Source organism: Pezoporus occidentalis, unplaced genomic scaffold (assembly GCF_034315485.1).
Source record: "Pezoporus occidentalis ecotype Australia unplaced genomic scaffold, CSIRO_AGI_Poc_V1 ctg12, whole genome shotgun sequence".
In the NCBI taxonomy this organism is placed as follows: Eukaryota; Metazoa; Chordata; class Aves; order Psittaciformes; family Psittacidae; genus Pezoporus; species Pezoporus occidentalis.
In genome coordinates this window covers 3,674,162-3,695,690 of record NW_026912994.1, presented here as the reverse complement: position 1 = coordinate 3,695,690, position 21,529 = coordinate 3,674,162, and the positions used below count along the sequence as shown (strand labels likewise).

General features: G+C 37.2%; 1 protein-coding gene across 2 annotated transcripts in view; it reads right to left on the bottom strand.

Annotated features, from left to right (window-relative positions):
• Window positions 1-8,380: 8,380 nt before the first annotated feature.
• DPP10 (dipeptidyl peptidase like 10) overlaps window positions 8,381-21,529 on the bottom strand; it is a 568,807-nt gene continuing 555,658 nt past the window's right edge. For both annotated transcript variants that reach the window (XM_062605998.1, XM_062605992.1), the window contains exons 20-26: window positions 18,482-18,676; window positions 16,921-16,975; window positions 14,981-15,080; window positions 14,135-14,193; window positions 13,977-14,049; window positions 12,561-12,634; window positions 8,381-11,069 (exon numbers count right to left, since the gene is read on the bottom strand). In XM_062605998.1, coding sequence (XP_062461982.1) covers window positions 10,932-11,069; window positions 12,561-12,634; window positions 13,977-14,049; window positions 14,135-14,193; window positions 14,981-15,080; window positions 16,921-16,975; window positions 18,482-18,676 — 694 coding nt within the window. In that variant the 3' untranslated portion in view covers window positions 8,381-10,931. The remainder of the gene's footprint in view (window positions 11,070-12,560; window positions 12,635-13,976; window positions 14,050-14,134; window positions 14,194-14,980; window positions 15,081-16,920; window positions 16,976-18,481; window positions 18,677-21,529) is intronic.

Below are 21,529 nucleotides of genomic sequence, written 5' to 3'. Positions count from 1 at the left end.
GCAGATGTTGTGACATGGGAGTTTCTCCATATTTTTATCTAAAGATATCACAAAACAGTAGCAGAACTATATCTACATGTATCTGGCTTCTTATCAAGCAACTTTGCTATAAGATCATCCAACCTTTTGTACTGCAAACTGACAGGTCTTATAAATGTATGATTACATCAAGTATAATCTTCCTCTCTAGTAACCTGGGTCTGCACAGATTTCCCACAGAGCAGTAATCTTACAAAACTTCATTCCTTTTCGTTTTTCCTCATCCATGTTAATCTAGTCTGTACCCATGGTACATGTATCACCTCTAGATATATTTCTGCATTACCCAGTGGAGTTTATAATTCTCCGCATCTCTTAAAATGGCCTTGCATACCAGTTCATATGCTACACAGTACAGCTAAAGATACTTAAATGAGACATTAAGAATATGAATAATCAATTTACTTGGACAACCTGAGATCCCCCCTTCTCAAGTTGGATGAGTTCTTTTACTTTCATGACATTATAGTAATTGCCTACACCATTTTTGCTGAGATTTTTTTTCCACCTTAATTACCTGGTCATTTGCTATTATGGATGTTAATATGGTCATTAAATGTCACAAACAGCTTTCAGTTTTTACTCGCTGTCCAATTCACATTCCTGCAATTCAGAAATGTCCAGCCATATGCATATTTTTATACTTTGACATGTCTTAAACTATGCTCAATACCAAGTTTATTACAGCATTAAATTGATCTTGCTATAATAATGTATAAATAATCAATTTAATACTATAATAAAACATAAATCAGCTAACTGTGTTGAGGGTGCTAAGCTGCAGTGACATTTGGTGGTCATGCACAGCAACATTTGTACAAGCTTCAGTTAGAGAAGGTGGCAGCTTAATTGGTTCAAAACACAAATGCAGTGCAGCATCCATAATAAACAGCCTGTACCAGCATGAAGGGAAAAAGAATGGGAAACCTGATTTGACTCTTTTCAGACATCCCTTCTCAAACTAATATTCAGATTAAGCAGATATCTTGAATTAGTACCAAGATGCCTTTTTACATTTATATGAAAATACACTAAGACATCTCAGCAGGCATCAAGTTGTTTTTCTTTACAAACCAAAAGTTTGCAGATCCAGACTCCTACTGCAGTAGCTGGATGAAGTGCAGATTAATGATGTAGCTTGCTTGGATTTAAAGTTGGCTCAAGAAATATTTATACTAATGGAAGATGGAACCAGTACTGGAGGGGTAATACTCCACAGCATGACACATCGTAAGTGCGTGTTAGTGTTCCTTGGTTTTCAGTTAATGCATACTCATGTATTTCCACCACCCCAAAGTCTGCCACAGGGCAAAACCCAAAGCATGTGTTGTTGAAGAACTGAAGTCTTCCATGGCAATCACATCAGTATTTACCTGTAGAAATTAAAAGCTTGAGCTAGGACTCCAGAAAAGTGGCCATATTTTATAATGCAGTTTGCACATTATATTTCTGAGATATGCTCTCTTACCTTCCCAGGGTGCTGTACTCACACCGTGACACTTACAGAGAAGCCAAGACTGATATGATGAAACATGGTAACTGGCAGTCAAACTTTGCTTTGCAGATGGATTAAACTATAACAAATATTGTTTTGACAAAAAGTGTATACTTATCACAGGATTAATTTTTAAAATGTTCATGTTTACTGCATTATTTTTTCATCAAAATCTTAATCCTAAATTGAATTACCAGAAGAGGTTGGGTTTGTTTTTTATTTTCTATCTATCTTTTATGGACTGGAGGGTCTAGATAATAGCAGATGCCCTTAATCCACCATTTCAGCAGAGGCAGAGCACATGAGGAGCAGTTCATCCTCTGCAGCATCAAGCAGATGACAAAGACAGGTCCCTACCACCAGGATCTGAGGACTCTACTTTTTACCACTTCAGCTGGAAAGACCTCATGCAGGGCATATGAAATAACCTGTTTGAAGGTCAACCGCCTATCTCATGGGGGATTTGCAGTATTAGTCTTCCCAAAACAAATTTACAATTTGCTTTCTCTGAAGGCACTAAAAATAAATGAGGAAGAGCTATGGGGTTTGCATCATGTCCAACAGTGGGTAACTAGAACATGTGCAGAGTATTTTCAAGCTTTGCACAAACACCATAGACATCATTACCCACAGAAGGCTCACTGCAGATTTACACTAATTATTAATATGCATCTCAGCAGCAGACTTGGCCCAATTCAAAGTGAGATGCAGCAACACCTTGTGTTTGTGTGCAAACCACCCCAGAAGGTTTACAAATTCAATTCAGGAAAAATACAATGAGCTATGTCCTGGAAGATGTGTGTTATATAGACAGGAAGGAATTACTTACAGTGACTAATCTGCTGGCATAGCTCAAGTGTCTGCCTACAGAAGGGGAGAGAGCAACAGAGATTCATCCTATGTAGCAAAGACATTTCAAAAGCTCATGGCAGGCATGCACATGGCATAAACCCTGGGTGTTACACAGCCTAGGGCTTTGCTGAGCCTTTGAAAGTCCCAGCAGAGGTTCTGCCCCAGGAGAAGACCCCGCAACGCAGCACAAGAGGCAGGCATTGCACACAAGACTCAGGAGAGCAGAAGGTTTGTGTTTGGAGCAGGTGGGGAATGGGTAGAGGGTGTGAGACACTTGAGGGGGTCCTGTGGGACCCTAAGGAAGGAGAGGCAAGGGCACATTCTCTCCTTGGCTCCCCGCTCCTGGCAGCATCATCTGACCCAGCCCCAGCCCCATCATTGCACCCCCTTTTACCCCTGAGACGTTGTCCCTACAGGCAAGATTTGCTTCAGGTCTGGTTGTACCTCGGTGAGGATGCTACAGTCCCAAATATTTAAATACGTGTTGTGATCAGGAGGAAGTATTACTGATACACTAACAATAAATTCGTGTCTGTGTACAGGGTGTTTCCTCCTCACGCACAGTATTTTGAGCACAGCAGCAGTAGGGTTTCTTTGGGAAGATGGAAAGCCTAGCCATAACAGTATGCATACAGACTTTGAATATGATAAGAAACCAATCCTTAACAGAAAATACGATAAGAAACCAATCCTTAACAGCCATAACAATATGCATAGACTTTGAATATGATAAGAAACCATTCCTTAACAGAAAAGTTATCATTTATAAACCTGAAACATTTCTAAAATACACTATATTTATGAGGCTTATCCACAGCAATGTCAAAGCGCCATATGCCATTTAAGCATGGAAGCTGTTATTTCAAAATGTGTTTGGCTCAGACAGTTCTGCTGTCTTAAGTATGATGTGTAAAAGATGCTCCACTCATTTCTCTGCCGTGACATCACCATACTTCAAAACTGGCTTATAAAAATATTTGAGCTGCCTCTTGCCTATCATTGCGAGCCTGGTAGCTGGCTTTCTTCTCAGAAAGGAGGGCCTTCAGCCAGTATTTAAGTGATCTGCTCATCTCTTATCCCCTCCCACCATCAGATCCAGAATCCATTTGCATAATGGTTATACAAAGAAAAAAAACATCTAAGAACCTAAGAACTAGGTCACAACTCTGAAGCATGGTCTCCAGCATTTCTTACGTCATCAGTTGCGGTTTGAACAGTAATATACAGGTGCTGGCACCCAAGGCTGCAATGCATCCCTGTTAGATAGCAAGAGCAAAAATACCAGCTGCCTCTACCCATTACCTGCTTTTGGTGAACATAATAATATTAACAGTTAACTGTAGAATAGTAGTGACCTGCAAACATCTTCCATGCGCAGTCCTGACTCACAATTTATGTCCTTATGCTTGAACAGGGATCTAGTTGTCAAATACCCCAATCCAAGGTTTGCTTTGTTTTTTAAAGAAAGCAGGGGGAAGCTTTCTCTTTAGGGATAGCTCAGTTCAGCTGCAGTTCTTTTACCACCCTCCAAGTAGGGTTTTTGATGTTTTAAACTTTTCAGATGTTCCGCATGAATGCTCCTTATTGAGAATTCACTATTGCTTAGTCCATCCATGGCATCTTTCATTTGAGGACTGTGCTCCTTTCCTTACCAAACCATTTCTTTGGTAACCTGCCAAAGCATAGCAGGTTGGATTTGTCATAAACCAGCTGGACAGCAGACTGCTGTTCTCTTCCTGTTTTAAAACAAGTGTTGGGAAAGTTGGGGGTAGAAACAACACATCCTCGCCCCCTCCCCCCCTTTTTTTTTCCCCAGGAGCATTTTTATTTTAGCTTAATTTTTTTGGTATTTAAAATCTTATTAAAATCAGAATTTGAAGGTTTCCTGAGTTTGTTCATTTATTCCCTCCTTCAGTTTTGCCATGTTTGGAATAAAAGGAAGATTCAAAATCATCTTTGCTGGAAATTTGTAAGCTTCCTTCTTCCAATCAGCCCTATTTGTTCCTATACTGGGTAATGAACAGCCTGTCCTACTTTACACAGCTTTCTGTGGCTGATGCTCTCCTTTCAACCATGAAACTCCCTTTCCCAAGATGGAATTTATGCTGCTCCCAGTCCCCACAGATGCTCTTTAACTCTTCTCTAGTGGCACAGGAAAGCAAACCAACCATTATGAGAAGACTGACGTAGTCTTCTTGTGCACCTACATAGAACCAAATACATTTAGCACTCAACTTCAAAAGTTTGGTCTCTGCTGTAATTAGGAAATGCTCATTTGCATACCAAAGGAATTAAACCTCCTCATCCTATTCTCATTATATCATAGTAAAACAGTCTCATCCTAATGCTGTCTGCGAACCTCATTTCAATTTCTTCACTCAGGGTAAATGGCACCTTGCTCTGTTTTCCCACTGTGCCACTTGATGCAATTAGCTCAATCTCCTGCTCTTCCAATTTGTTATTGCTAAGCTTGTTTTCTTTTTTTTTAGTAAAAAGCTTTTTTTCTTTTTTTTTTTTTTGTGAAAAACATACTGATAGTCAATTCAGGCTCTTATTGGAAAAATCTGATCATAATCTTGCTGCCACCCCCATCTCAGAAACAAGCTCTTGAACTCAAAAATGCAGGACAAATTGAAGCAAAAAAAAAATAACAAAAAACTGATACAATCTCTCACAGACCTCCTTTTAAGACTGAAAGTTCTTTCCAAACTATTTTTCCACACTGCTGTTTCTTTTGAATTACTTAATTCCAATTACACTGTGAATTGACCATACCCGTTCCTTCATTTGTGGCTCTCTGCTTCCTAGCGTAATGTATATTTTTGATATGATGTTCTATAAAACCTCCTTAAGTATTTCCCTGGTACTCAGATGCACTGTATTTCCAGAGGCAATTCTTACGAGAACAGCTAAGTCCCCGCGTCCAACCTTAGTACAAGTTCCATTAAAATTAAAAAAAAAAAAATCATCTACCAAGCAGCCCAATAAATGTAGCGTCTAGTGTAACCCAAAAGGAAGAACAATTAACTTGAAAATGGAAATAGCTTTAAATTGTAACAATGTGCAGTTTTGCAAAACAAAATATTTCACTGTAATTGCTTATTTTAAATGTGGAATTATATTCCTATAATAACTGACATGTACAATATAAATGAAACTTAAATACAGGACTACAAATCCCTACAAAACCATTTAATTCATCATTCTTTTGTGAAAATAACTGAATGTCCTGGTTTACTGAATCAAGCTTTAGCTGTATTTGTCTGTAAGGTTACCAAGTTTCATGGTACATGCTACTACACCACTTTATTTTAGAGCAAGAGCTCTGAATAGAGCAACATATTGCGATAAAACATCTCCTCACAAGACTTCTTTCTTACCTCTCCTAATGACACTGAAAACCTTCTCAAGAATGGATCCTACGCATCATTTTGTTTGTCAAACATATACCAGGAAAAGGCTGGGAGGTGCTGCTGCTGGAACCAACCAGTGTACTCTTTCAGGCTTCTGCTCTTTGTTAAGATTTTGGAAGAATCTGCCCATGTTATTAACGCAACTCTTCCATAGCAATAACAGAAACAAAATACTGTGTCCATGCTTGCATTCCCTTTCCTTTTCTCCACAGTGATGTTAGAGCATTTGCAGGCACTGCAGGAGTTGTTAATTTCTGCCAGCTGGTCTGTAAGCTGGAGTGTGTTTGAGTTGATCGTCAAGCACCCTGCCCAAGCTCCCCACCCTCACCTCCAACTAACGGGAGAATAGCCAGATGACCATACTGATTAGACATTTTTAAAGCAAATTTTTGTTTTTCTTGATATAACCATCTCATGTCTTTGCCTATCAATTGCATCTTATCTCAGCGTCCCATCCCTGACTAATCCAGAAGGGGCCTTGACAGACTAAGCACACAGACTACAATTCTCCTTCACAGAGAGCTGCGAATACTCTGCACTGGGTGGAGGATGAGATCATATGCCTGTACAGGAAGCTTCTCCCTTAACACCAGCTGTATGTAAACATCTAAATCCTCTTAGAAGCACCCCTGACAGTTGTACTCTGAGCTCACTTATGATACAAAATACATTTTAATAGAAACATTTTTTAGAAAACATTTTTCTAATCACTTTCCTTAGGGAAATAGTTCCTGAATATCTTTCTACCAATTATATTCCCTCTGCAGAGTCTTTCCCCACCCCTACTTTTTCCTTTGGTCAAGAAAGGGGCTGTTAGCACTTTATGGGATATTTTAATGAAAAAGAGTAGTACATATCATTCAGGTCCTCATGGGATATAGCCATTATTAAATCAATTTTGTTGTTGTTGAGTTAGACTTATGTGAAGGTAGGATATTGGATTTCTGAACTAATTATGCAAGCAAGAACTCCGGTTCCAAGTTTAATGGAAAGTTTGGACTCCATACACTCAGGTGGTGTAATTTCCTTAATTCTATCCAAATACCTGATCAACTTGATATAACAAGCACTGGAAAACAGTAATTTATTTTACTTACCACTGCACGCTTTGGTACACTGTTTGTGGGAAGAATGTTGCATTATGTCCCTCGTGACTGAATTACCAACATTTGTCATCCACCTACCTCCTTGAAGCCAGGCTCCTACTTGAATTTCACATATGAAATGCAACAGATAGATAGATAGGAGTTTAACTAAATTCTTTCTTTTCAAGGCTCCAGGCACCTCAGAAATTGTGACTCTCCTTAGCCACATCCCATGAGCTCTCCATTCTCTGAAGCACTCTTGAAATCATTCAAAGGAAAAAGGGATCTTAAAGGTACTGAAAGATGTTTTGCAGAAGATGCATTGCTAATCAATACCAGTGAGCTTCTTCCTTCCCCAGAGGCAACCGACTTGACAGCAGGAGTTACTTGTAGTAAATATAAAATGCTAGGACCACCGCACCTTGCCTATGTGTTTTTAGGCTGTGCAAAAGAAACTGGTATTCAGTCTCTTTGGGGAAGTCTTCCTCTTGCTGCAATTTCTTCAGTAACATCTAATAAACATCTAAAAAGAGGGATACTAGCTTACACCTTGTATCCTCTGCATTTTATTAAAAGGAACACTCAACGCTCCCAGGTTTCCATGGAAAATCTTTGGCGTCAGATCAAATACAAGCTCTTCTGTCTTAAAAGCATAATTTCTCAACTAAATGAATTTAACTGACTCCATACTCAAAATAAGTGCCAGAGCTGAGAGAACAGAGGCTACCATCTTCATTTTCAGACACGGGTAGATCTACATATGCCAGAAACATAGGAACAATGAACAGCTGGTTATAGCAAATCTTAGCAGACGTTGATCAAACCAGGTCATAAGTAATTCTGTCTTCACTGCAAAAAGATTGAAAAAATGAATTTAAAAATAATCAGCCTTTCTTTGTACTCAGCAGTCTGGAAAAAGACTTCCAACTGACAAGCTGTTACTCCAGATTTTGTAATATAGTTTCAATATCACCTACAGGTTTCATGGATTTTTCAAGCCCTTATAGCAGAAAAAGAAGAGAGGAAATCTAGAAGGTAGAGATAAGCTCTGCAAGCAGTAAACAGATATGCCGATGCCCTAGGTTTCCATAAATTAATAGGTCTAGTCTAGTAAATTAAATATTTTAATGACAGCTGAATCAAACACTAATTTTTCAGACCTATAATGCTGTGCTTAACAGTGCTTAACAATGGATAAACTATAAAACCCCTACACTCTTCATGCCGTTTCTGTGCAGTGTGTACTAATTCTTGATCAATGCTACAGATCACAGACTAATTAATGAGTGATTGCCATTAGTTATGCATGTAGAATGATAGATAACAATATTAAGTTGTGCTGTAAATGGAAGAAATATCTGAACATGTTAGAAAAGTAGAGAGAACCCTTGAACCAAATTCTTTAGTCTAACCAGAATCAGTGACTGCATCTGTAATATCTGAATTGAATGAATACATAAAAATTTCAGTAAAACAACTTAATCTGGGTCTGATGCTCACCTTTGTATACACATTTATATAAAAATACCTGTATTTGTAGCACAGTGTGAGAAATATTAAAAACATTAAAAGCATATCACATTTCCACACAGATAACCCACATTTCAGATAACACTTTTTAAACATACTGGTCCTGGCAAAAAGCATTCTTATAGAAACCATGTCCTCATGCTACCTTCATATTCAGATAAAATGATCAAAATTGTAGGTGGAGGTGGGATGCTGTGGTAGAAAGAGTAGGGAACAGGGGATTGAAACAGAGAGATAATGGGGAAAAAGGAGGAGACAGGTTGTGGGTTCCACAGATCTAGGATAATGTACTTCCTGAGCACATGCGTAATCCTATTGGTGAGACACAAGAGTTGTTTGTTTTCTTTTGCAGGTAACGTAAAGCTATATATGTATGAAGAGTAGTAAATATAAGGATGTAGACACTATCTTGCAGAGAAAAGGACAGTGCATATTGAGAGGAATTAGCCTTTTCATGTCAATGTGTGCACAGAGCTTGTGGTTTTAAAATCACAATCTAGAAGTCCCAGTCACTATAAGACTTTAAAATGTTGCTCCTCTACATAAAACAGGATTTTCAAAATCTTCCCTGAATTCTTCTCTTACATTTTTGTTGTTTTGTATGGTGTTATTGTAGTGCATCTAACAGCCTCCGTACATACATAAAGTACCTATACTATATAAGTATATTTACTCTACACCAACTATGAATACCACAAAGCAAAGCCATACTTTGTGGTGACACTGGGACCCAAACAAGATATCACTGCACATTAAAATTGTATTAAAATAATTGAAAAAATAGTTAAACATTGCTAATAAAACAAGATAAATACTAAACATTAAGAGACAGAGACTTTTGAGTGTTCCATAAAACCACACCTTTCAGACAAATTAATTATTTGCATCATAAAAAATGATAACTGTGAAATAAAATATTCCAAAAGAGTAATGAGTAAAAAGCTTCAGGTAATTTTTGATTATATTAAAACCAATTCCCATTTTTCATAAAATATGCAGAACTTTACATCTTAAATAGTATGGTTACCTTGAAAAAATTACTTTCTTTTTAATCTTGCAAGAAATGAAACCTTAACTGGGTAGGAAAGTATTTAGAATATATCCAGAAAGAAGAAAACCTACAGCTATTCTCACATAAGTGGCACAGCATATTTCACGTACCTTCAGGAAGATACCTCAAATTAAGTCAACACTGTACTTCATATCACTGATCAGAGTTAACACTCTGCAAACACAAACTGGCTGCCTTGTTTATTTCATAGTTTCAATTTCTATTGCCGTAATTCACCTCTGAATAAATAATAGAATTTATCTTGTCAGGAGCTTCCGTTGCCTTGAATGAAAAACATTTCATTTCTTTGTGATGCTGTTAAAGCTAAATCCTGCTGCAAGCGACTTAATGAGCAGCTCTGGAATAAAAACTACTGGGTGTGTTCCAGCTACATGGCCACCTTGATGAACATTAGAATTACATCTGAAACCAGAAGGAAGAAAAGGAAAACGCACTATACAAAATATGTCTTCATTTGAGGAGTGAAGTTACTACTTAGTGGCATTGTACACTGTTAATAAATTTTCTTTATCTGAAACTATAATATTTATGTATCTAATTTCCATCTGACAAAGTAGCATATTCTAAAATTAGAGTGCAACCAGAAAACTATTAACTACTATAAACAATACCAAAACACAACTCAAACGTATTTTAAGGAAACAATAGATACATTTTGGCCTGGGGAAATATTTCCATTGCAGATACTGTTTTAAATACAGCTGTTATTTATGTCTTGAAAAAAATTCTTCAAGCTCAAAAAGATTTTCTGCTTAGCGAGTCCTGGGAATATACATAAAGACCAAGAGCACACTACCAGAAAGTCCCTTATTGGTTACTAGAAGGTACAGTAATAATAGTAAATGCTGAAATTGGGGGAAAAAATCATTTTCAGTATCAATGTTATATGATGCGTTAGACAATATATCCCCTTTGAGAAGAAACTAGAGAAAATATCGTGCCCTTTATTATCTCTGTGGTTTCTCACGTGTAATAGACAGCAAAAAAATTGCACTTATTTTAACATTACAGTAGTGTTAGATTGCAGCTCACCTTTTAAAATATTAGTGGCCATAACACTTATGATAGGTTGTGCATTATGCAAAGATGAATAAAGATGTGCATTTAAATTAAAAAACAAGCAAACACTTACAGAACCAACAGTGAGGCTTAACATAACAAACATGCACTAACCCTACACTTATGCAAAACTAAGTTCTTCCAGGAAACTGTAACCAACTGTTGACCTTCCAGAAAGGTAAAGGTTTCGTCCCTTGGTAATATGTTTGGACTTTTTAGTTGAATTCCAGTTTATTAGCTCATTGTCTGTAAATGTGCTGTTCCACTGTGATATCCTTTAGCTGCCCTTGAGCTTTTCCAGAATCTGCAGTCTTACAGTCACTTTTATTTAAGGTTTTATTGAGCTGAAAAGTAAGTCCCCTTCAGTACTACACAAATAGGCTTCCTTATTCATCCTCTTCAGGTTCCTGTGGTAAAATTGGTGTCTCTTCCTTTAAGCAAGCACTAAAAAACCCAAGGATTGTGCTGTAAAGGTGATATTTGCTTTTCTCAGAAGCAACATTATGACCTTCATCCGGGTAGATCTAGCAGAGGAGAAAGGAAAAAAGTAAATAGTTTTTAAAAGGCTTTTCAAATATTTAGGGCTCTAATTTTCTTTCTATTTTCTTTCTGGGATCTTCAAAATGCTTTAGATGGCACCAGGATGATAACATTAGTTTTATGGCATCAAGGAAAGCTAATAAAACTCTAAGTAAAACTCATTCTCTTGGAATTCGAACTTACATAAACAACCATTGCAGTGGGATCTGCAGAAGAGAAAAAATTTATATTCTCAGTCATTGTGCTTACAACAGTTTACTTAGTTGGCATTTTCAATAATGTTGAGGCATCCAAATCTCATTAATGTCAATAAGGATTAATTACCTGATGCTTTTAGGAACCTCTCAGTAACTGAGCTTCTAAATGTTCAGTGAAAAACCTTTTTATACGTATTTTTAACTATTTACCTATCTTATATAAAGCCCATCATCTCTCTCTCCTAGAGTGGATATGGGCATTTTAATCAAATCAAATTCCACTAGAAATTTCTCCCAAGTGAGGCTGAACAAAAATTTGCAGGCTGAATGAAGAAATCCAGGCCACAAGGTTTAGGACCAGAGAACTGCAGTGGCCTGAGGCAAAAAGTTTCAATTGCTTCCTCAAACTCTCGATAAGTTGCATGAGAAGGGTTCAACAGTGCTGCTTTGAGACCCCTGTCTTTCCTGATTCTTCCTCTCTCCACAGGCCTTCACATCACCTCAGCTGAACTCACAGGAATAGCTGGAACAGATCCTACCCCACTCAGACTTTACATATAAAGTCCTTTTCCCTTTATAAGTGATGCTAATCACCTTGTTGCCACGTCCTCCCTGATGTAAACTCACACACTTCAGTGGAAACTACAGTTCACTAAGGTTCAGTAAGGTCAAGGATTGCAATGGGTAACATCTGAGATATTTGAAGGAGTGACCCGAACCCACATAATCTAATATTCAAGAAGGCTTAATGCAATCAGAGCCCCTGGCCAGTAACATCCATGTATGCTGTGGTGGGTCTCATGCATGTCTGTACATCAGCAGCATGCCCTGCCCTCTCCCCAGCCTCTTACAGCACCCTCATAGCTAGAGAGAGAGAGAGATCAGCACTCTTCCCTTTTAGCTGCCTTTTAATGTTTTTTGATGTTGAAACTAAAGGGAAATTAGTTTCATATGAGGCAATACTTTTTTAGGCAAAAAGGGACTGAAGTAGTGATTTCCATATTACAAGAAGTGCATATGGACTCTAAAGCACTTTATACAGCATTGTAGGATAAACAGGTGGGAAAAAGACAAGAGAGAGGAGAACGAGCCAGAAGAATGACAAGAAAATACAGCTCTTGATGGAAAGTAAGGAAAATGGTATTAAACGGAATTTTAACTGTAAACTGAAGTTATACTGGTTGCATTGTGGTAGAGACGCTTCTTCCCAGGGAAGAAAAGGCAATATGAGGCTAAATGCTGACCTCTGTTTATAGGAAATGTCACAGCTGCACATACCTGCATAGTGTAATTAAGTCCAGCTTTTATTAGATGTTTAATTAGTTCTGCTGAATGCTGGAAGTGGACTTTAGCTGCAAGATAACAACATTTAGATAGTATTAGAAAAAGACAGGCTAATATGAAATAGTTATTTCTGTTAAACAGCTTTCACTGAAAACATTTCCAACCTCTGTAATTACTGGATCTGAAGCTGACTTTTTGGTCAGGACTGCACAGTCCCACCGGTTACAGCAATGCAGGGTGTAACAGTGGAGGTTTTGGGGAAGGAGCTGGAAACCCCAAGGGAAGCCATGCCTTCCAGGCATTCTGTGAGGACTCCTCTCTACCTTTGATTTACACATACTGTGAGAGTTTAGAGGTGTGTAAAACCATTCTGTTTGAACATCATGACAGTTTATAACTGTGTTAAAGGAAAGCACATTGGATTTTCTACTGCTTGCTCAGTATTGTTAAAGCCCACCATTCTTTAGGCAATGGACTTTCTGCCTGCAACATAGCAAAAACTTAATCTTTGTGAGTTAAAAACAGACAACTTTATTACCATGTCCTAATGCTGGAGAGCTCAGGCTGCAAGTGGGCTGGGTGTTGTCACTAGGTGTGATATTAAGCAAGGGCAGCAAGCAATCACAGTCCTTGTCCTGAACACACTGCATTGCTTAGACATCAGACTCGTAATTTCATCTATTGCTGAGTTCAGAGGAGTAGAATTTGCTGCTGCCTTTTACGATCATCAAAGTCTGAGACTCTCATGCCTCTTTAGTCACCCAGTATATCTTCTCTGTCCCTCCCTTTCTGCCTGCACCAAAGCTTGTGCTTTAGACCTACATCAGTTAAGAAAGTTCAGAAAAATATACCACAGTCAAATTTAAATCTATAATTACAAATTATCTCAAGTGACATGTTATGATTCTGTTTAAAGTGCTAGAACTTTGTTTTACTCATTTTTTGATTTAAACTGCTGATAAAAGTATAGGTGCTATTAAAAAGTTCCTTTTGCGTCAGCTTCAGATGCTTTGGCATTATTGATTTATTGGATGAAAAGTTTAACTTCCCATTTGGTGCCGTACTTTACCAAGCATCTTGGTAATTCCTCCTTCAGTTGCAGAATCTCTATGAGTTTCAAATACCATTAAAAATGTATGTTGTTCTATTAGTAATTCATATAATACCTTTCACTAGGGTACGATAGTTCCCAAGTTTTAAACAAATTAGAATATACAGCACAGGTAGAAAGACTCACCAAAGAAAAGTGTCATCAGTTTAGCGTTAGAAGTGACAACAGAAATAAAAAATCCTACTGGAGAGTTAATGAAACCTAAAAATGTAGTTGCTAAGTGTGTGCCTAACCAGCCTTTGAATGCCTGCCCATTAGAACCTCTGACTCCAAATGTAATTTCATCTGTAAATACTTACCATCAGCTGTCCCATGAACTATTAGCAAATTTGCTTCTTTTAAACCATGAAGATTGTGTAATACACTGGATGCCTAGTAAACAAACACACACAGTGTAACTGAATTGCATTTTAAGAGTAAATCGATAATTTTAAGTTACTTGTTTATGCTAAGTTACCTGATAGGTATTTTCCTCTTTTGATGGAATACCAAGGTATCTTTCTGAAAAAGCTGATGCTGTGAAAGTAAAAAAAACCAACTTGTGAATTCATCAAAATTGCTTCTATTTTAAAACTCATCAATTCTGACCTAGAGTCAGAAGCTCTTTAAGCCATGAAGTCAACAAAGAGATGTTAATTTAAAACTAGAACATGCTATTTAAATGTATCACTTCACTTAACATCATATTTAACTAGTTAAAAAACCCCAAACAAAAACCAAACAACAAAAAAAAAATACCCAACCCCCTCAAAACAGAAACCCCAAGCCCTGAAAAACAGAAATCCCCCAAACCCCCAAAGAAACATAAACAACAAAATCAAAAGACTAACAGACCATTAAAATAACCTGGTCTAATTTCCTGTGTATCACAGTCCACAGTCCATAGCCTGTGACCAAAACTTCATATGCAGAATAAAATATCCTGTGAGTGAATGACAACATGATTGATATTGTAAGGAATTCACCACTAACCTTCAAAGACTCAATATAAGGAAGTCTTGATTTAGGCTGATCTACCTAAAGGATTCTTAGGAAATGGGGTACCTGACTGAATTCCAGTGGGAAATGGGAAACACAACTCCTTTGCAAAAATCAGTGGTTTTAATAACCCTGTAACTGTTGCGTGTTTTGGTAAACTATGTCAGTGCTAGCTCTGCCCTTACATTCAAAGAAGACAATGAGATAGGTGAAATATAGTTGATATTGTTACATTACCTGCCCTTAGTTAAAATGAGTACTACCTCCATAAATAAAAGATATTTTGAATAGACTATCATGCAGGTGTAGAGCAGGGAATACTCACCATATAACTTCATATCTGTAACTGGTGCCACCACAGCTCCACACTTGAAGAGTCGTTCACTGGATTTCAGGATCATTGATGTAATGTAGCCACCGTATCCCTAATAATGGAAATTATCTTGAGATTTTTGTTTCATTTCTTTTGAGCAGCAATAAAGTTAAAGGCCACTGCACTAACCTTATGGGATTGTTTTACAGTGTGTATTTATATCTGCAAGAATTGCTTTTAAAGGAAATGTAAACTTATAATTAAGAGTAAATAAAGATCTCATTAGACCTGGTCATAATCTTTAAACTATGCAATTAAAAATGAGTATATTTCAGTTTAAGCTCTAGAATTCCATCATGGCAGAGTAGCCTATAGTTAGTAAAAGATTTCAAAATCAGAAAAAAACCCAACCCCAAAACAAAAGAAGATGCTAAAAGAAAACAGAATAAGAGCTGGATTTTCAAGGGACTGTAAGGAACTGAGTTATTCCTTTCCCATAGAAATTCCAGCCCAGAAGGCCAAGAGCTGCCCAGAATTGTCAATGTGCAGTAGATTTCACCTAAGAAAGGCTTTCTGAGTTGACGCTGGTAACTTATATAATTCAAAGAGTTTAGGAGAATAGCAGCTTTCCTCTGCCTCTGGGTTCTCTACTTTTGCTTCTGTTTAATATTCTCTTTGTGTCTTTCCCAGTAGCTCCACAGCACAATTTTAATCCTAGGACAGCTATTGCCAGGTTATTTATTATTTATGCCATGTATTCATTAAGAGCTTAGTTTACTTCTCCTGGGAATTTCTTTCCTTTGTGCTTGTGCCCTTGCTTCCAGCCAGGCTTTCCAGGTCAAAAACATTACACAGCGAGATCACATTTTTAGAAGCACTTTGCAATGACAATGAAGAAAGTAGTTCTTATGTCCTGATGCAAGGTGCCTCACTCATCATCTGGATTTCTGTGGTTACAACCCAATTGTCATTGTTTTCAAGAAGCTGTTTGGCTGTAAAGTTGCAACCAATTTTAAAGCTCTCTTTCTACTCCCATGAATAAAAATGCAAACTACATGGAAACAGAGTTTGCCGTTTAACAGTTCAAAAAGGCCCTCAGCTGGTGCATCACTTGGGCTTGTACCCCCACAGAGACGAGCAAGGTGGCATTGGCAGATTGCCCTTCTGGACAGTCTTGCTCTTGTGCCTAGTTTACATTACTGACGGTGACAAGAATTTTATTTCTGTGTATGTCTAAAACCTCTTAAAGAGCTCCCTGACAGTGTGCATGTGTCCAATTTTATGAGATCAGCATTAAGCAATTCCAAGTTACCATATTTTCAAGCAAAGTGCATATTCCATTCCCATTAGTAAGCCAAATTTAATGCATAGAATGAAAAAAAAAAAAAAAAAGATTTTTCCTATCACATTGTACATAGTAAAAAGGAAATGAGTTTTAAAGAAAATTTTCAATCGATTCTTAAGCAGAGTGGAGGAAATAATTAACCCTAGGGAGCTTTTAAATAAATTGGTTTTCTTTTCTAACTTTAAAACTGAATTTTAAATTTTATGAATTTTTCTTTCACAGTAGGAAACAACCCTGAGAGGTTAACTTGGAAAGGGCAAATTTCCCTGAATTTAAAGCTTATCAAATTTCCCAGTTTTTGCTCTTTGCTTTCTCACATTTTCATGTCTCATTCCTCAGTCTCCATCTTCTAAGGAACGCAGATGTGTTTTTAACAAATACTTTCTCTTTGAAACACAAATACTGTGGTACCATAAAACTGATCTGATTGATCTCAAATACCCAGTCTGAGAAAAAAATAATATACAGAACATACAGTAAATTATGGAAGGTTTTTTCCTCTTTTAATAACTGAAATTGTCTTAGGAAAATAGGTAAATATATTTATGAACTGATAACACTTTCTTAATGAATCATGATGATACATCCTACTATTTTTGCACATTACCTTTCCAAATACACTCAGTCTCTTAGGATCAACAAAGGGCTGTTTCAATAGCCATCTGAAATAAAAAAAAGGTTTTTTTTACATTGGTAAAATGGTGAATTTTACTTGAGTCTAGTACATAAGGAACTGTCATACATGTAGATCAGGCAGAAGGACAAAGTACATCCATACAAGTATTAATGTGATTTGCTTTCTAATTCCTTCTCTATATGGCAAAAGGTTGATGCTGAGCTCAACTTACCTAATTTGGATATCTGAATTTGAACATCTCATCTAAATTGCCTATTAAGATCTGCTTTTCAGTGCAAGAAGAGATGAGAAACACTCTCTTCCCACCCATCCTGGAAATCTCTCTCAGTCTGGGGAGAATCACCCTCCAGAAATGCCAGGATTTCCCACCAACTAGAGCTTAAATGACCGTCTTTGACCAGATGCCTAGTTTTTTGACAGCTAAAGGAAAGTAGGATGAATGAAACTTCCTGAATGTAGATAAAATTTCAAATAATGAATTGTCTCAAGGCAATTAATTGGTAATTGTGAATTTTATACAGAAAAGACAGAATAATCTGAGGGCAAAATCCAGCTGCTTTTGAGGAGATAATACAAGCTGCAGTCTCAACCAAGGCCACCCTCTGCTGTTGCCATGCATTGCATCCAAAAGGAAGCCAGATGTAATTTAGCCTAAAACATCTTAGTATGAGTGGAGAGCTCAGCTGTCAGAGCACAATGCATGGTCTGCTTCCAATGGCCCTTTCGCAAAGGTTACCTGGAATTGCCATGCTCAACACAGCCCATTCCTGACAGACATGAACACTAGGAGCTCTTCTGCCTAGCTATATCATGTCAGAGAAAGTTGCCTACTTGTGCAATGGCCCTTTCAAAAGAAGAAAAAAAAAAAAAATCTGTCTTAAAATCTGTATTTCCTTGAGAATCCCGAGAAAAAGTCCATCCAGACCTCGATACCAGTCATTTTGACATGTGTACCCTGAGTAAAGAGTGTTGTCAAACCCATGTGTGATTACTCCACAGACAGAAATGTCTCTTTTCTGCAGCTGACGGATTTATATTGGTCTGAGAACGATAATGCAATAAAAAATAACAGTCCATTTGCCCAAATTTTGGCCTTATTTGCACCATTATAACTCCATTTGCTTTGTATGATCACTCCAGAACTCTGTGGTGGAAATGAGAGCAGTATCTTATTGTAAAGGCCTAAAATATTGCAACACAAATACAGTTAAACTTCAACATGTGCACTACAAGACATTTTCCTCAGAAACATAGACAAATACGAATTAGCTCAAATGCAATATTTAGATTGCACAGGGAAAGTCAGCTTTATCAAAAGAGAACCAGCAACACCAAAATCAAGCACCTTTTTGATCTTTTATTTGCTGTTTGTAATTAAAAGATTACTGTTTCAAAATTTGCAACTGCATTAAAAATAAACATTATCAGTATTTGCTATGCAGAGAAAACATTCTGGGCAGTTTCAGTTAAATATGCTCATTCATCAAGGTGGAAGCAGGGTAAAAGAGAAGAAAAGTTTGCACATACGTACTCTACAGCTGCTATTTGGTCCTTCACTTCCACTGATCCTAAGCATCGGTGGACCTCCTGCAGAATCTTAAGGCCTTGAAATCCACTCCCTCTGCCATCAAATCGAGCTATGATGACATTATCGGAGTTGACAAGCACTGAGTCCCAGTCAATGTGAAACTTATCTGTAACCAACTGGCTTCCTGGAGCTTCATCACTGCAAATACCAACACACCAGACACAAACAAGGACTATTGACAATGTGATGCACTTTGCCGTTCTCTGATATTTAACCTAGATGGCAGAGTTCAGTCGGTTATGCAATTCTGTTGAACTATTATCACTTCCATTGATACCATCACATTAGCTACTGATGCTATCCCTGCAGCAGTAGTAAGCAAAACAATTTCTCTGTCTTTATAACCACTGTGTTGTAGTATCACCAATACCTGAATATACTTTATGGAAAGAAATAGAAAACCAAAACACACAGTGCTGCTTGTGGGTTAATAAAGTGAAAAAAAAAAACCCTCCGAACTAGCTTCTCAGTTCTAAGAAGCTCATGTAGAATTTGTTAAGTCTCACTAAACAGGAAAAAAAGGAAAAGTCATTCAATACCCTGATTATAATTTTATAGGATGCATAATGCTATTAAGACAGGTGTCATTTTAGGAAAAAAAAATAACTGCATTATTGAATGGTATTTTGAAATGGAGTACAAAGAAGAGTAAAGTACACACTGGAAAAAAATATATTTTCTTCATTCAAATTCATAGCAAGAAATGGATGCAGACAGGAGTGGTAAATTTATTTTATGACTTAAAAAAAAAAAGTGTTTTACAACAGAAAAGGTGGAATAAAATGGGAAAATGCAGTTTCTAGAGGAACAATAAGATTTTCCATTGAAGCCAAATATACTACTTTCTTTGCAAAGAAAATAAAGTGTCAGTTTTAAAAGGGAAGATTGTCATTATTTCCCCCCCAAGATAAACACAGAATAAGCAAGCAGGCTACCATGAAGTTGTACAAAATGCAAAATACTTCTATGCAGGCTGCATCTGCCAGTTGAATGCAAATTAAAATGTAAAAGTGTCTGTGCTGGCTGTATGGAAATGAGACTGGACTGTCTGTGGGAATATCCTGTCTACGGTGAAAGAAAGATGAAGACAGAAATTATTATTTTGCCAAAGAGGCTCATATAAACCAGGGGGTGGAGGGGGTGGGGGGGCAGGTAGGAAAGAGAAATAAAAAACTCCAACAATAAGTACAGTCTTACCTGTACAATACTGTGCTGATTCAGTATCTGGTTTTGGCTGTGGATAACATAGATCATCTTCAAGGTAACCACTCAATTAACAAGTGTATGATGAATACATAAGTTCTCTAATTCAGTTAGAACTACCTACATAATTGCTATATCATGCACTGAAATCAGGATTACTTGTTTATAGATTCAGGCACAACATGTTATGCTTGATTTATCATTATCTTGTGCATGAAGTTAATACTTTGCTTTCTAAAAAAGAAAGGAAAGGCAATGTTTTTGTTTGCTTAACCAATTCAGTTGTGATTATGCTAACTGCTAACAATGCAGAGCAATGAATTTGGAGATACTGACTGTCAAGTATGCTCTGCAGAAAACACACATTTCAGAAGCATGTTATTATTATCCACAGTAAGAGCAGGACAGATTAATTCTTTCAATTTCTGCTTATTGTACAGAGCGAGGTTTTCAGAAGCATCTACATTGACACAGATGTTTTTCACAGAGCTTTTACCACTACTTCCAACAGCCTCAGACCAGCAGTAATTATTTTTTAAGTTCTTCCATATTTCTGCAATAAGATAATATGTCAGAAATATCCTTGTCTAGCTAGGTATCTTTCCAATAGTGTAATGCACCCCACATAAGTCAAAATATATGTCAGCCTGCTTTCCTCCCACCTAATATAAGAACAAAACAATTATATTGTTCGCATTTGTTTTATGGATGTTATATATATAGGTTACATATATATATACTTGTGTGTGTGGCTATATATGTTATATATCTAGACATTTGGGAATAAGGGAAGAACCATTACATTTGCAAGCATTTCTCTATACCAGAAAATGCTTAAAACCAAAAGAGGTTTCAAATAAAAGATGTTGCCCGCAGATAATTTCTCCTATTAGAATGGAAAAATAGAATCTCAGCAAGATTCTCAGTGGGCGAGAACTGATAGTGATGTTTTCTCAAGCTCCTTCTCAGAGGGCATAGCTGGGCTACTTTTAGGCTCAGACTTTAAACACTATATATTTTTCACTGCTGCTTGATGGGTGGTTTGACATATTGCTTTTGGAAGCAATTTTCCAGTGGCTAATTTATTTCAAGAATGTCCATATAAGTAGTCTGTGACAGGCATTAAAAGTAATTTTCCAAAATTCCCATTACCATCAAAAGGTGTCTTTACTCTTCAGTTGCTATTATAAAATGATACTAATTATATGAGGTATGCTTCTGTCCTTTACAGACAGACAGTATATATTATATTCACCATTTTAGCCCCATTTTTAACCTTTTAAATAGGGCTTCTGCAAGGTATTAATCCTTTATGCAAGTCTGAACATCATCCTGAGGGCTCTGTAACAAAACAAGTTTGTTACTACAGTGCAAACATAGATGCAGAGCCTGATTTGTGAAATTTGTCCTGGGATTACAGCTACCTCAAAGGTCAGTTTTTGCTTTATGCTCCTCACTACTTACAGCCTAATTATAATTAGCTACTGTTCAGCAGTACTCTTTTCACAGAATTATTTTTTGACCCCCACCAGTAAGCCTGGAAGCTTACAGGCTTTACAGGCTCTTCAACATCCCTTGAAGGCTCCTTAAGGAGCATCTTCTCCAGAGTCAAAGAAGAGCAGAATGATTCAGATAAAGACTATGCCTAATTTTTCCTGATTATATTTTTTTTTCTTGTGACAGCACTTAAACTTTCCTTTTTTAGTTTTGATCCTGACTTTCAACGTTCAGAGCTGCCTTGTGCCTAGCGTCTTTGACAGTGACTACACTTGGAGTCCACCATGGCAG